The following is a 14,002-nucleotide window of genomic DNA, read 5'->3' as shown; positions in this document are numbered from 1 at the left end:
TCGTTGATCTTGTTGCATCTCGGCGCGCCGATGTGAACTCGAGTACTCTCGATATGCCGGTGCTGGTAGGCGTCGTGGTGAAGGTGCTGCCAGCACGAGATGCGTCGTTGGTCGACGTTGCGTACCCCAGCGGGCTTGTAGGATATCCATCCGACGACATACACTGGCAACGCGTCCAGATCGGCAATGGCTTTGTAAGTTGACTTGGTGTTGGTGCCTGCCTGCGTGGTTTGCGAATTTCATAGGTATCTTGTCCGTGCGTGTACAGATAAGCGTGATTTCAGAATCACGCTTCACCATACTTCAAGAGGAACTAGCCCTTGCTATCGGAGTAGCGTCTCTCGATCCACCTGAGCATTGAGTGTGAGGAGTGTAGCAACACGTGCTCTCCTATTCGGGTTGGAGGTGGATACAGTATGGACAAGTTGAAGTGACACATCCGGTTACTGGCGACGCACTCTGGCGGCGTCCGAATGCGCCGGCCTGAAAACCCCTCGACAGCGCGGGGCTCGCCACTCTCAATTCTACGCACCCAGACTCATCTACCATGCACTCTTCTGTCGCTTTCGTCGCTGAGCCAGTGTCGCTCATTACTGAGGCGTGGTGCAGTCGTCCCGAGCTCACTGAGAGCGTGGAGTTGGCGCTACCCCAACGCAGCTTGGTAGACGCTGTGTTGAGTGCGGCCACCTGGTGTGCGCAGACCTCAACGGCTCTGGCGTGGCGCCTGATGCAGCGGAAGGGCAGCAACGAGCTCTCTCTTCCTGATCAGTCCGAGGTAGTGCAGCTAACGCCGGAGCAAATGAACTTCTTTGCCGCCCGCTTTGACGGCATCAACGCCCAGCTGCAGTTGGTGAATCAAGCTCTGCAAGGCCTTCAGACGAAGAACTGTCAACTCGATGAGAAGATCGACCGTCAACCGATGTGTCGTCGCCCCGCTCAAGATCAACTGGCAGCTACGGGGTAGGACTTTGCGTCTGGGCCGATTTTCAAGTGAAAATGAATGATGTTTTCATGGCTTTGTTTGCGTACCAGGACACGGGGCTTGGACACTCCCGTTGAGCAAGAATTACTTCTTTTCAGCGAGCATGAAGGGGGTGACAACCTGTTTGCGGTGGAAACTCTCCAAGCTCGTGCTCATGCTGAGCACGAGTCGACGTTGGACACTACAAACGTGATCTAAGGTCACGACAGCGAAAGCATGTGAACGGGTCAGTCAGTGGTTTAAACCGAGTAGCATGACAACAAAATCTTCACCATGATAAAAGTTCTGCAAGTTTTCGCTTCTTTCTTCGTGCCCTCACTTAGTTTGTACCGTGTGTAAATTAATATGATGAAAAGAGTTTCCGTTTTGCCTCATATCAACGTATGCTAAAGTTTTAGACGACACTAGCGTCCTTCATGCTGACATATTCTAGGCTTGTCGACTTGTCAAACCCTCCAATTTCCTCACATGAACCTGCTGCTTGGGCTTCTTCATTAATCACGCTGTTGGAGTGTTTTTTCGCGTTCTGGGGAGGAAACATCATGTACAACACCACTTGAGCGATGCAAACCAACATGCCGATAGCATTTGGAACCGTCACAAACATATCGTCGTCGGCAATGGCGAAAACTGTCCACACCGTCGTGTTCGTCAGGAAAATGACGCTGATGATAATCGGCAGTGTCGTCGCGTCCTTCGTCTGGATCACCTTCTTCATCGTCTCTAGCGGAGACGCGTACAAGACCAAACTGACAATGTCGCTGAAGACACCGAGCGTCTTCTCCACGGCGTCATCCGTCTGGTTCGTGACGCCGCTCGTCCCGAGGATGTAGTAGATCGTGTAAAGCGCCATCGCGACGAAGGCTACGGCGCAGAGCTTGTGTACGTGTACTCGGTCGTCACTCCAGCGGTAGTAAATCCCGCCAAAGACGATGGACGTAAGCATGCCGAAGACGCAGTTGACGAAGAGCGGCAGGATGTTGTCGGAGACGTAGGCATAGAAGCACCATGAGTAACAGTTGCAGAAAATCATGATCACCGGCAGGATCGAAGACGGCCCGGTCGATCGAGTCTTGTAGATCCTCCAAAAGTCTGGCGCCGGAGAGATGGCGACCAGCACGGCGGTGACTGTGGAAATCACGCGGAGAGCATCCAGGAAAGCAGGCATTGCGTCGGTGGAATCTGCGATTGGCGAACGCTGAGCAAAATTAAAAGTGTGTCCTTCATTTGAAAAGAAGTGCACGCTGGAGTTCTTGTGTCATATTTGCTGAGTGGACATATGATGCAGGTGGCTGCGCCGACGTGTTGTACTCGAGTTAATAGAATAGTCTCAGAATTTTGATCAGGACCAAGTCATTTTTGATAGCGTTGTCGAGTTTGCTCCACGTGTCAATTCGGCCAGCACGAACGCTGCATCTGAAGCTTGGCGCCTTGATTCTCGCCCAGCCAGCAAAGATGACGATATCGCTAATCCACGGCATTAAAGATCATGATCAGGTCCAAGGGTAGAATACACGAAAGCCCTTCATCATGCCCCTGTGTCTTGTGATCACGTGCATCGAGGCGATGAAACTTCAATGCGGGTGAATGAGCGACCAGCAAGCCGGTCCACGTATCAGGGTGTAGACGAACGAAAGCTGCGTGGAGCACTTCAACGTGTTGCACTGTCAAGTGTCCACTCCCCGGAGATCGCACGAAAAATGCAGCGGTACGCCTTGCCTGCGCAAGACCAACACAGGACACTGGCACGCACGTGCTGCGCTCGAGGCTCGAAGTTCTAGTTCAAGTCCAGGCGCCACTAGCAATCCATGTCGCGTTCACATGAATGGAACTGGCCCGCGCGCGCGCGACTTGCTGCAGTCCGTTACAATCGGATTTGCGCCATGGGGGACAGCTCGGGCGCCGCCATCACCGCCGGGGTGTACCCCGTTGACGCTGCAGTCGCCAAGTGCGCACACATCAAGAGCGTGGAGCAGTATGAGGCCATGTACAACCGCTCGCTCGAAGATCCCGACCATTTCTGGGGAGAGCTCGCGCGCGAGAACCTGCTGTGGTTCCGGGACTTCGACGAGACGGTCGTCGGCTCCGTGAGCAAAGGCGACGTAGCCTGGTTCCTCAATGGCCTGCTCAACGTAAGCGTCAACTGCATCGACCGCCACGTCAAGAAGCATCCGAACAAGACGGCCATCATCTGGGAGGCGGACGAGGTCGGCGAGGGCCGAGAGATCTCGTACACGGAGCTGCTGGAGGAGACGTGCCGCGTCGCTAACGCTATGAAGCACGCCGGCGTGCAGCGGGGCGACACCGTCGCCATGTACATGCCCATGATTCCCGAGACGGTCTTCGTCATGCTCGCCTGCACGCGCATCGGCGCCGTGCACAACATGATCTTCGCCGGTCTGTCCACCGAGGCGCTTCGCAGTCGCGTGGTGGACGCCCGAGCGCAGTGGGTGTTCACTGCGGACGAGGGTCGTCGTGGAGGACGCACGTTACCCCTTAAGAAGACTGTTGACATTGCCATCCACGGCCTAGACTTCGTCCGCAACGTGTTCGTGTTCAAACGCACTCACAACGCAGCCGTGGAGATGCACCCTGGTGTGGACGTCGACATGGAGAAGGAGCTCTCTCGCCATCGCCCCTACTGCCCAGCCGAGTTCATGAACTCCGAAGACCTCATGTTCATTTTATATACATCTGGATCCACGGGCACGCCCAAGGGCATCGTCCACACTACCGGCGGCTACTTGCTGTATGCCATGATGACAGCCAAGTACGCGTTCGACATCCACGAAAACGACGTTTTCGCCTGCGTGGCCGACTGTGGCTGGATCACGGGTCATTCTTACGTCGTCTATGGCCCCTTGGCGAATGGTATCACGACGGTGCTGTTCGAGAGCACGCCGACCTACCCGGATCACGGTCGCTATTGGGACTTGGTGCAGCGCCACAAGGTAACGCAATTTTACACGGCGCCCACAGCTATCCGAGCTCTGATGGCCCGCGGAGTGGACAAGGTCCGAGAGTACGATCTCTCTACGCTACGAGTTCTCGGCAGCGTCGGCGAGCCGATCAACCCGGAGGCCTGGAAATGGTACTACGAAGTGGTCGGCAATCGGCAATGCTACATCGTTGACTCGTACTGGCAGACAGAAACTGGCGGCCACATCGGCGTTGGGCTGCCAGGGGCCATCCCCATGAAACCGAGCTCGTGCAGCAAGCCCTTCTTCGGCATCGACTTCGTTCTGACGGACGAGAACGGTACTGAGATCCAGGGAAATGGCGTCGAAGGCCAGCTGTGCATCCGCTCGCCGTGGCCGGGCATGGCGCGCACGGTGTACGGTGACCACAACCGATACCTGCAGGTGTACACGTCCTCCCACAAGGGTTTGTACTTCACGGGCGATGGCTGCCGCCGCGACAAGGACGGCTACTACTTCATCACGGGCCGCATCGACGACGTGCTGTGCCCTTCGGGCCACCGAATCAGCACAACGGAGCTGGAGAGCATGCTCATCGGCCACGATGCAGTCGCGGAAGCTGCCGTGGTCGGCATCCCCCACCGCATCAAAGGTGAAGGAATTTGCTGCTACGTCACGCTAATGGATGGAGTCGACCCCACGCCGCAGCTGGAGAAGGAGCTGGCGATGGAGATTCGCTCCAAGATCGGAGCCTTCGCCACGCCAGACCTCTTCGTCATGACCCCGAACCTGCCCAAGACCCGCAGCGGCAAAATTATGCGCCGCATCCTCCGTAAAATCGCCCAAGGCGAAGAGGACTCGCTCAACGACGTGTCCACCCTTGCCGAACCGGCAGTGGTGCCGGAGCTCATCAGTGCTATGCGTTCAGCGCTTGTCGGCAAGGACCTGTAGGTGAATTGCCATCTAACACAAGAAGTGAAAACCACTGATCTCATCGATATACTTGCAGTCGTGTCCCGCTTCACAAAACAACTTGTCCTTCAGTAAAACTTTACACACCAAGGGGATCTCTGATCATTTTAACTGAGTGAGCAACCGACTTCCCAACGTTAACGAGAGCCCGTGCCCGTGACAAGAGTTCCCAGTTGAGTAGTCCGTATCATGGCTACATGTATCCATGTCTCCAAAATTGGCTGAACTCTGAAGCAAAAACCGTCGCAATAATGCGGGCGCTGTTCTACCCGGCGTTCTACCTGGCGCTCTACGCGGCGGGGGCCGCGGCCATGAAGCAGTCGTGGGCGTTCGAGCGCGAGGACCGCTCGCACTTCCTCATCGAGCGCTTCGGCTTCGGGTCGTCGGGCCGCATGGACGTGCGCGTGTCCGACGTGGCCATCGCCCCCGCCGCCTCGGCCGTGGACGTGCAGGCCGGCCTGCTGTTCGTGCACCAGGACGAGCTGTGGGAGACCGTGGCCCTGCTGGACGACGCCGTGGGCAGCGCCGACCTGCAGGACGACGACCCCATGCTGCTGGCCACGGGCCAGGCCCAGGCCCAGGACGCCAGTGCAGGAGCGGACAAGTGCGCGCTGCAGCTGCGGCGCGACAGTCGCTGGGTGGACCTCACGGACGCGCGCACGTGGAACGTGAGTCGCGGCAGCGAGCAGGTGGCGCTGGCTGGGCGGGAGGGGGGCGGCCGCAACGGGCCACTCCGCGTAGGCTTCTACTACGTCTTCTACGCTCAGTGCACGCCCGGGCTACAAGTCTCCTTCCATGTAAGTAGAGCAGAGTAGAGCAGAGTAGAGTGGCTGTATTATTTGGTAGAATTGGTAGATTTGCTGACATGTTGGTTCTTATTTGTGTGTGTGTGTGTTTTTTTTTGCTAGATGGAAGCCATGTTTCAGAACGGGGCCAAGGACTTCTTCTCCGTGGGGGATGCCCCCCTGCCCGTGGTCTACCTGACCACGAGTCTGCTGTTTCTGGCCGCGGCGGCGGCCTGGGGCAGGTGCTTGGTACTGCATCGAGAATACGTGCAGCGCGTGCACTGGCTCATGGCCATGTTGGTGGGGGTGAAGACTGTGGCGCTCTTCGCGGAGGCCATGCGCGCGTACTACATGAAGCGTAATGGCGACACGCTCACGGCGTGGACGGCCGTGTCGTATGCGTTCATGAGTCTCAAGGGGCTACTACTCTTCTCGGTGCTGCTGCTTATTGGCACGGGCTGGTCGCTGCTGAAGCCGCACCTTTCACAGAGGGATAAGTCCGTGCTGTCGCTCGTGCTGGTGTTGCAGGTTGTGGGTAACACCGCGCAGATCTTGGAGTCGGAAACGGCGGTCGGCACCCGAGCGTGGGTAAGCTGGCGAGATATTTTGCTGTTCGCGGACGTGGCTTGCTGCGCGGCCGTGCTGCTCCCCATCGTGTGGTCAATTCGGCAGCTGCGAGTAGCTGCTGCCACGGACGGCAAGGCGTTCGCCAACCTCCAGAAGCTCACGCAATTCCGGTCGTTCTACTTACTGGTGATTAGCTACATTTACGTGACTCGACTGGTGATACAGCTCCTGCAGGCCAGCTTGCCTTACGATGCTACATGGGTCGCGGTGGCAGTCGGTGAGCTGGCAGCGCTGGCCTTCTTCACCACCACCGGCTACCGCTTCCGCCCGCTGCCGGTCAACCCGTATCTGGAAGTTCCCATGCACGAAGACGACCTGGAGGAGTTTGCGCTGGATGATGACGAAGATGACCTGGACTTCCGTAATATTCAGCGCACTGATATCCGCAAGTTCGCGTACGGCGCGCCTGTCAAAACGAAGGCAAGCTACTCGATCAAGAGCACTGCAGGAAATTCCTCTCCGGAGCGTGCCAGCTACGCCAAGAAGAGGAGTGGAAGCTTCAACAGCGACCTGTAGACTGTAAAGGAGAGCGTGATAGATGTCTTCGAGTGCACGCAGAATGACCCACCCGAATAGAAGGAACATTTTGCTGTGCTCGTCTGCTGCGCCGAGGTGCGCAATGTTCAGATGGATTGGACGACGGTGTTCCGATAGCAAGTGCAAGTGTGCGTGTACTTACTCGCACAATTCGCATGCCAAGATGTCAGCCACAAGCCAACTTACTTATCCTGGACTCACTGTCATTGTTCGTCATCGATGGAAGCTGCTGGGGTACATGTACGTGACATGTACCAACGACGCATCTCGTGCTGGCAGCACCTTCACCACGATGCCCACCAGTTTCGGCATATCGACAGCACTCGAGTTGGTCCATAACGGGGCCGCGATGTCGCAATGAGGTCGGCAAGTTTCTGGTCCATTATGATAAGCTGAACACGATCTCCGACTAATCCAACGCCCGTAAGTGCGCTGACCAGTACCGACGCAGGCTCAAGGGTGGCCCCCCGCTGTACGTGCGCCATCATCATGAACAGTTAACCAAACCATTTGTCTTTTGTGAGCCATTATAAACACATCTTGGTCATCGCATGCTGTTTTTACACTCTTGCCAGATACCAAAACGCGTCGCTCCAGGTTGGAAAATAAGCGAAAAACAGGGTGGTGGTGAAACTGCGATGCACATGTACATAGTCTTCTCGATATGAACATTGCCATCACAACAGCTCAAGTGTGTCGGGAATGTATATTCGGCAAGCAAAAGATTTCCATAAAAGCACATGTGACTCACAATAGTTTTGCAAGGATCTGCCTCGATAAAAGTCGTAGCATTTTTGCTTGGTCTAACGTAAATTGTAGACAACAGGAATCTGAAAACTGTCTGTGGCCGATCCCAGTGTAGTATTGCGATGCCATGCCGTACATTCATCCCTCCTAGATTCAAGAAGAAGGAATTGATGAGTTTGCCTTGGCGAAGTGCTCGGCAAAGTCGAACAGAATGCCGAGGAAGTCCCTCCAAGATTCGGTAGCACGCGACCGAGGGCAACTGAAGTCTCGATCAGTTCACGATACAGTGGCCCTCCATGCGTGTCATGGATAGCCATATGGGACTCGTGAGATTCAGGCGCAGAGCTGCGTCAAATCTTGAGTTGTCAAGTCCATCTCGATGGACAGCCCCATCTGCGGAATGTCCTTGAGCTTAGATCGCTGGACCTCACTTCCCAGTTCCCTCACACCCGACGTCTACTTGACCTCGACAATGAAGGTCGTCTCCTCTCTAATGTCCGCGTCGACACTCGCGCTGCTGTCGGCTCCAAGCGCCCAAGCGTACAGCGAAGGTTTCGACTTGACGGACCACACGAGCCAGCTGAACTTCTACCACCAAGCTGCGACCAATCTCACCGCCGAGCAAGTCGCGCTTGACGACAGCTGCGTCGTGGATCAAGTGCACATGGTACGCTGCAATGCTGAAGTATTGTTACGTGTTTAGTAAATCACTGTTTGACCAACAGTATGTGTCTTCCGCTGCAGCTCATGCGTCACGGAACGCGCTACCCTTCGTCGGGCAGCTACAGCGCCATCAAGAGCTTCGCGGAGACGGTCACCGAGTACTTGAGCTGGTCCAACATGTCGAACACTATGGCCGACGAGCTGGAGTTTCTGAAGACCTGGAACCTCACGGAGCTGATCCCGAACCCCGCCATCGAGGTGGACAACATCACATCCCTCGGGTTGCAAGAGGCCTACGACGTTGGCTCGACGTTCCGAAGCAAGTACGCGGGTTTGTATACGTCGAAGGAGACCGTGTGGACGAACGCCAAGGAGCGTGTGGTACGCACGGCGCAGAGCTTCATGAAAGGTTTCCATGGCCAGGACTGGGACACGGATCTGTTGGTCGCAGTGAGCAACACTGACAAAACGCTGGGAGCTAACACGCTGACTCCGATCGACACGTGCCCCAACTTCGACGGAGACGAGAGCTCGGGGCAGACGGCGTTCTCGGATGCCACGGGCTGGCAAGTTGCGCTGGCGGAGCGTCTCGAGTCGCTTTGGCCCGGCTTCGGCTTCTCGACGGGCGTGGCGCTGACCGTCATGGACTTGTGCATGTACCAGCGCAACTACCTGAGCAAAGACCACCTCGAGTTCTGCAAGATCTTCACTGACGACGAGTGGAGGCACTACGCCTACCACAAGGACCTGGGCTATTACTACGGCTCGGGCTACGGCGTGGCGCTTGCGCCCACCGTCGGATTCCCGTACGCTGAGGCAGTGACGAATCTCCTGAACGAGACGGAGACGTCATCTTGCCAGAAGATCTTCGTCGCTTTCAGCCAGGACACGCAGCTCAACGCCATGTACTCCGGCTTCGGTCTTAACTACGACGAGAACTACCCGACGGACGCCATCAACGCCACGCGTAACTTCCGTTCATCGCGCGTTGTCACCATGGGCGCGCGCCTCGTCACGGAGCGGATCAACTGCGGCGGACAGCGCTACGTCCGCTTCAACATCAACGAGCAGGTGGTCCCTCTGCCCGGATGCCAAAGCGGCCCCGGGCTCACGTGCTCCATCGCCGAGTACTTGCAGTACATGAAGGCCCGCCAGTCCGAGGTGGGCGACTTCATCACGAAGTGCAACGCGGCCAGAGGGTCCTCGCAGCTTACGCTGTTTGAGAACCCCGCAGTGAACCAGTGCAACGTGTCGTCAGGCAAGCCCTACCAATATTAGCAGTCTGTAGTCACCACGCTATTCGCCTCTCTTGCGAATCTTGAAATGACGAATGGATCCGTGAGATCTCGCCTCATTTGATACTATGCGTTACATAGCTCTCGACTACGCGCTGGCAAACTTCAATGTGCAAGTTGTGGAAGCTCTGCTGCCGCCAACGGACGACCACAAATGGACAGCGAGGGCCCGCGGCTTTGGGGCAGGACTTTATTGGGACCCGCGCGCTTCGCAGGGCAGCAAGAGGTACGTTCGTCTACTGCCGACGCGCTGCTGTCAAGCACCAGAATTTTCCGTTTCCAATTTTCCGGTGCACGTACGCTCGCTCCTGAGGTTTCTATGGCGTGCGCCTCGTCGCATATAGACGAGTCGAGCATTGCACACGAAACGACATGACTCGCTTCCTATCTCGCGAAAGGAGCCCGCGAGTGCGTGCCAAACTTGTCTTTGGTCGAGGCGCGCCGTCCAGAGCTGGACCGGTGGATGGCCCCGGACTCGCGCGCACTCGGCGGGCCAAGGTTAGCACAAGGATGCCGCAGCAGCGCCCGCACTGCTTCCAGTTGAAGGCAAGCGGACCGAGCCATTCCCAAATCGGATTCGTCCAGCCGACCTTGATACACAGAGCTTCGACTGAACCCCACAACCAAGATGAGCGTCGGATTGACCGTGCTCCAAGCGATGGCATCGTCCTGCACGATGGCCATGATCCTCAGCTCTGTGCCGACCGTCTACCATATTCACAAGAACCGTGACACGGGAGTCGTGGCACTCTTCCCCCTCGTTGGCCTCTGGCTCAGTTGCCACCTAGTGTAAGTCTCCATGCACCCCTTCGTTTCGTCTTGCTACGGTGCCGAAGTATTTACTCGCTCGACGTCTACAGAACTCTGTACGGCTGGGCTACGGGCTCGTACTTTCCACTGGTTGCGATCTACCTTTTCGGCGAGTTGACTTCCATCATCTACGTGAGCGTGTTCTTCCGATGGACCAAGGCTCGCTCCTACGCCATCAAGACAATTGCCGCCAACGTCGTCATCATTATCCTGCTTACAACCTACGCCGTGCTGGGCATGACAGGCGTGACTGGCCAGACGACCGACCAAGTCGGTGACACCATAGGCTACATGATGACGGTAGGCTGCTTGCTACCTTATGTCGCGCCACTCGAGACCATCAAGACGGTGGTGAAGACGCGCTCGGGTGCGTCAATCCCACTTGGCATGTGCCTTGCCGGAGCCATTTCAAACGCGCTTTGGGTGCTCGAGGGCTACCTCGACAACGACATTTTCATGCTCATCTTGAGCGCCGCCTGCTCGTTCATGGGGTTCATCCAAGTCGCGCTGTACCTCATCTACAGACCGGGCCGATACCCACCGCCAGTGGCCACACCGGACATCGACTGCATCCTCCCCGTCACGGCAACTCTGACTGTGAAGAGCGACACCACCGTCGAGAGCCTGCCGTCGCCCAACTTCATCGCCATCTGCTCGCCGTGAGCAGCTCGCCATCCCAAACTCATAGACGCCAGACAGTAAATAATCCTTAATAGATGCCGTATCGACCATTCCAGAAGTGCTTTCGCGCAAACTGTGCGAACCGAGGACACTTGCGCGACGGATGGGCGGTCACCGTGGAAGGTCTTTGCACCGGCAAAGCTGAAGATCGCGTCGTCTTGACCAGTCGTTGCGCGCAAAACTGAAGCAAAAGCTGAAGCAAATCAGAGACGTGGCGACCGGCGTGTGTCGCGCCTTGTGTCGGACAACGCGCTTCCAAACAGTTGATACGACGCCGGGGTGCGCTCCCGGAATCAGCAGCCTCGTCGCCACCAGCTTTTTGCTCCGACGCGGGGTCAAGGCACGTCAGCGGAGCACGAGGGAGTGGCATCAAACCAAGAGACAAACGCCGAACGCTCGATCATATCTGAATTGGATTCGTGCAGCCCACTGTGAAGCAAGCAACATCCACAATGGGTGTAGGACTTACAATCATCCAAGTGCTGGCGTCGCTGTGCTCGGTCGCCATGATCGTGAGCTCCGTGCCCGCAATGTACCGCATCCACAAGCTCAAGGACGTCGGAGAAGTTGCGCTAGTCCCCCTCGTGGGGCTCTGGATTAATTGCCATGTTCTGTAAGTTTTAGCTGTTCATCCCACGTTGCTCACGTAAATAAATTTACTAACGAAGAATTTGCTTTTACAGAATGCTATACGGATGGGCTACCGCAGACTACTTCCCTCTCTTCGCTACTTATTTATTTGGCGACGTAATGTCCGTCTTGTACATTGGCGTGTACTTCCGGTGGACCAAGCAGCGATCATACGCCCTGAAGGTCATCGGCGCGTCCTTCTTCGTCGTCGTGCTCACTGCCACATACACGATTCTAGGGATAACAGGGGTAACCGGCCAGTCCACTGACCAGGTCGGCCTCGTCACAGGCTACTTCATGGCGGTCGGTAGCGTCCTGCTCTACATCTCGCCGTTCGAAACGATCAAGACGGTGCTAAAGACTCGTTCAGGCGCTTCGATCCCGTTTGGCATGTGCTTAGCAGGAGCAACGTCCAATGTTCTCTGGATGTTCAACGGCTTACTCACGAGCGATATCTTCGTCTTCCTGCTCGGAACAGTGTGCGCAGCACTGGGATTCATGCAAGTTGTGCTGTATCTAGTCTACCGACCAGGTCGCGGAGGTGCTGCAGTCGAGCAGACATCACCCGAAATGAAGTTTGTTCTGCCTGTGACGGCCTCGCCAAAGAGTGGGAATCTCCCCTCGCCCGTCTTCATTGCCGTCCAAACGCCCTAGAAACAATGTCGGTGCACCTCCACAACTGTTAGTGTAGAAATACATGTCATAATGAATATGTTGTGTTATGTTCTTGCTCATGCAACCTGGGCTATTATAACAGCGACATCCTCGACGAGTGATCCCAGCAACAGACATGCACCATGTTGAAGCGCCTAGCAAAGATAGCATTGCTGGGTATGGTTGGATCCCAGCGTTTCACACGCGTTTCTGGTTGGCTCTCCTGACTCGCTCTACAGAGTCGTGATCTGCTTCACCTTCAAGCACCGGGCAATCTTGAAACGGCGATCAGCACTCCGCTGGGACTTCCAATCAAGCGTGATACGACGGCAAACAAGCGTCCATCGTCTAAAAAAGCATGCTGCTTGGTGTCGCGCCCTCAGACCTTGCGTATGAGGCCCGTACACCGAGAGGTTGGAACAGCCTCAATTGCTGCCGAGTTGCGCTCCAACTCGATTGTCAGCGTCGTCCTCACTTCTCGATTGAGTGCGTTCGACCGACAAAAGCACCGAGGACCAGAAGATGAATGCAGGGCTGACAGTACTGAAGGCGCTAGCGTCAAGCTGCTCCGTGGTTATGATCCTGAGCTCGGCACCGGCACTATACCGGATCCAACAGCGACACGACACGGGCGATGTGGCGCTCTTCCCCCTCGTCGGACTCTGGCTAAACTGCTGCATGGTGTACGTGATTTTCGTTCATTCATTGCTTGTAGTGCTTGCTCCTCTTGACGATCTGGTGTTCTAGAATGCTATATGGCTGGACGACAGGAAGCTACTTCCCCTTGTTTGCCACCTACGTGTTCGGGACGCTGATATCAACGGCGTACGTTTGCGTGTACTTCCGCTGGACGAAGGCGCGTGCGTATGCTTTCAAGGCCATTGGCGTCGCCTTCATCGCGAATATCCTCGGCTCCGCGTACATCGTGTTGGGGATGACAGGCGTAACTGGGCAACCGGGCACCCAAGTCGAACTGATCGCAGGCAACATGATGACTGTCGCCTGCTTGCTGCCCTATGTTGCACCGTTCGAAACGATCAAGACAGTGCTGAAGTCACGCTCAGGCGCTTCGATCCCGATCGGCATGTGCCTGGCGGGGGCGACGTCCAACTTAATCTGGACGATTGAAGGACTGTTCACCAAGGACCTGTTCATCCTTTTCCTCAGTGCTGCATGCTCGACGTTGGGCTTTATTCAAGTGGTGCTGTACGTCATCTTCTGGCCTGCGAAGAAATTGTCACCTCCACTGGTCGCAGTGCCGCCAATAACAACAGACAAGAAGTACATCCTTCCCGTGGCAATGGAAACGCAAAAGATTGACAACGCTGCTAATGCTTCTCCAGCGGCGGCGCTGATCCCTCCAAGGTGCGCCAACAAACTCGATGGTATCTCTTCGCCAGCCCTTGTGCCCGTTTGTATCTCGTAAGAAAACTCTCAATAGAACCATCCATTCAATGCAACCTCACGTAGCTAGCTAGCTTAGCTTATCGTGCTGACCATTCTAACGTTCGACTACATGTAGACAAAGCTTCACACCTCTACAGAGCTAAATTCACCAGGTTCCCTCGCTACGTGTCGACAACAGAGAGTTTCAGGCTGTCACGAAACGGTAGGCCGTGTCTACACACGTACTGGAGACACCCACCAGGGTTGCTATAATAGCAGCATCGTACGCCAGCAAGCGCTTCCTACCCACGTGTT

At 56.0% G+C, this 14,002-nt stretch overlaps 7 protein-coding genes across 7 annotated transcripts; 6 read left to right on the top strand and 1 right to left on the bottom strand.

The window, feature by feature from the left end:
* Positions 1–1,376: 1,376 nt before the first annotated feature.
* On the bottom strand, positions 1,377–2,150 carry IUM83_12403 (MtN3-like protein; the record flags this gene model as incomplete). The annotated part of the gene is made up of 1 exon (XM_067937024.1): positions 1,377–2,150. One exon carries the CDS (start codon positions 2,148–2,150, stop codon positions 1,377–1,379), a length of 774 nt encoding a protein of 257 aa, XP_067785366.1.
* A 715-nt stretch (positions 2,151–2,865) lies between these two features.
* Positions 2,866–4,851, top strand: IUM83_12402 (acetate-CoA ligase; the record flags this gene model as incomplete). The annotated part of the gene is made up of 1 exon (XM_067937023.1): positions 2,866–4,851. One exon carries the CDS (start codon positions 2,866–2,868, stop codon positions 4,849–4,851), a length of 1,986 nt encoding a protein of 661 aa, XP_067785263.1.
* Positions 4,852–5,123: 272 nt separating this feature from the next.
* On the top strand, positions 5,124–6,800 carry IUM83_12401 (putative G-protein coupled receptor; the record flags this gene model as incomplete). Its single annotated transcript, XM_067937022.1, has 2 exons — positions 5,124–5,669; positions 5,781–6,800. 2 exons carry the CDS (start codon positions 5,124–5,126, stop codon positions 6,798–6,800), a joined length of 1,566 nt encoding a protein of 521 aa, XP_067785365.1.
* Positions 6,801–8,040: 1,240 nt separating this feature from the next.
* On the top strand, positions 8,041–9,509 carry IUM83_12400 (multiple inositol polyphosphate phosphatase; the record flags this gene model as incomplete). Its single annotated transcript, XM_067937021.1, has 2 exons — positions 8,041–8,235; positions 8,313–9,509. 2 exons carry the CDS (start codon positions 8,041–8,043, stop codon positions 9,507–9,509), a joined length of 1,392 nt encoding a protein of 463 aa, XP_067785218.1.
* A 645-nt stretch (positions 9,510–10,154) lies between these two features.
* Positions 10,155–10,999, top strand: IUM83_12399 (MtN3-like protein; the record flags this gene model as incomplete). The annotated part of the gene is made up of 2 exons (XM_067937020.1): positions 10,155–10,315; positions 10,387–10,999. 2 exons carry the CDS (start codon positions 10,155–10,157, stop codon positions 10,997–10,999), a joined length of 774 nt encoding a protein of 257 aa, XP_067785298.1.
* A 470-nt stretch (positions 11,000–11,469) lies between these two features.
* Positions 11,470–12,301, top strand: IUM83_12398 (MtN3-like protein; the record flags this gene model as incomplete). Its single annotated transcript, XM_067937019.1, has 2 exons — positions 11,470–11,630; positions 11,701–12,301. 2 exons carry the CDS (start codon positions 11,470–11,472, stop codon positions 12,299–12,301), a joined length of 762 nt encoding a protein of 253 aa, XP_067785299.1.
* Positions 12,302–12,823: 522 nt separating this feature from the next.
* IUM83_12397 (MtN3-like protein) lies at positions 12,824–13,851 on the top strand (the record flags this gene model as incomplete). Its single annotated transcript, XM_067937018.1, has 3 exons — positions 12,824–12,984; positions 13,049–13,666; positions 13,824–13,851. 3 exons carry the CDS (start codon positions 12,824–12,826, stop codon positions 13,849–13,851), a joined length of 807 nt encoding a protein of 268 aa, XP_067785296.1.
* Between the last annotated feature and the right edge of the window lie 151 nt (positions 13,852–14,002).

The sequence above is a fragment of the Phytophthora cinnamomi genome (assembly GCF_018691715.1).
Source record: "Phytophthora cinnamomi strain GKB4 chromosome Unknown Contig81, whole genome shotgun sequence".
Taxonomy (NCBI): Eukaryota; Oomycota; class Peronosporomycetes; order Peronosporales; family Peronosporaceae; genus Phytophthora; species Phytophthora cinnamomi.
The sequence above is the reverse complement of the archived record's forward strand: the minus strand, read 5'-3'. Positions and strand labels throughout refer to the sequence as shown.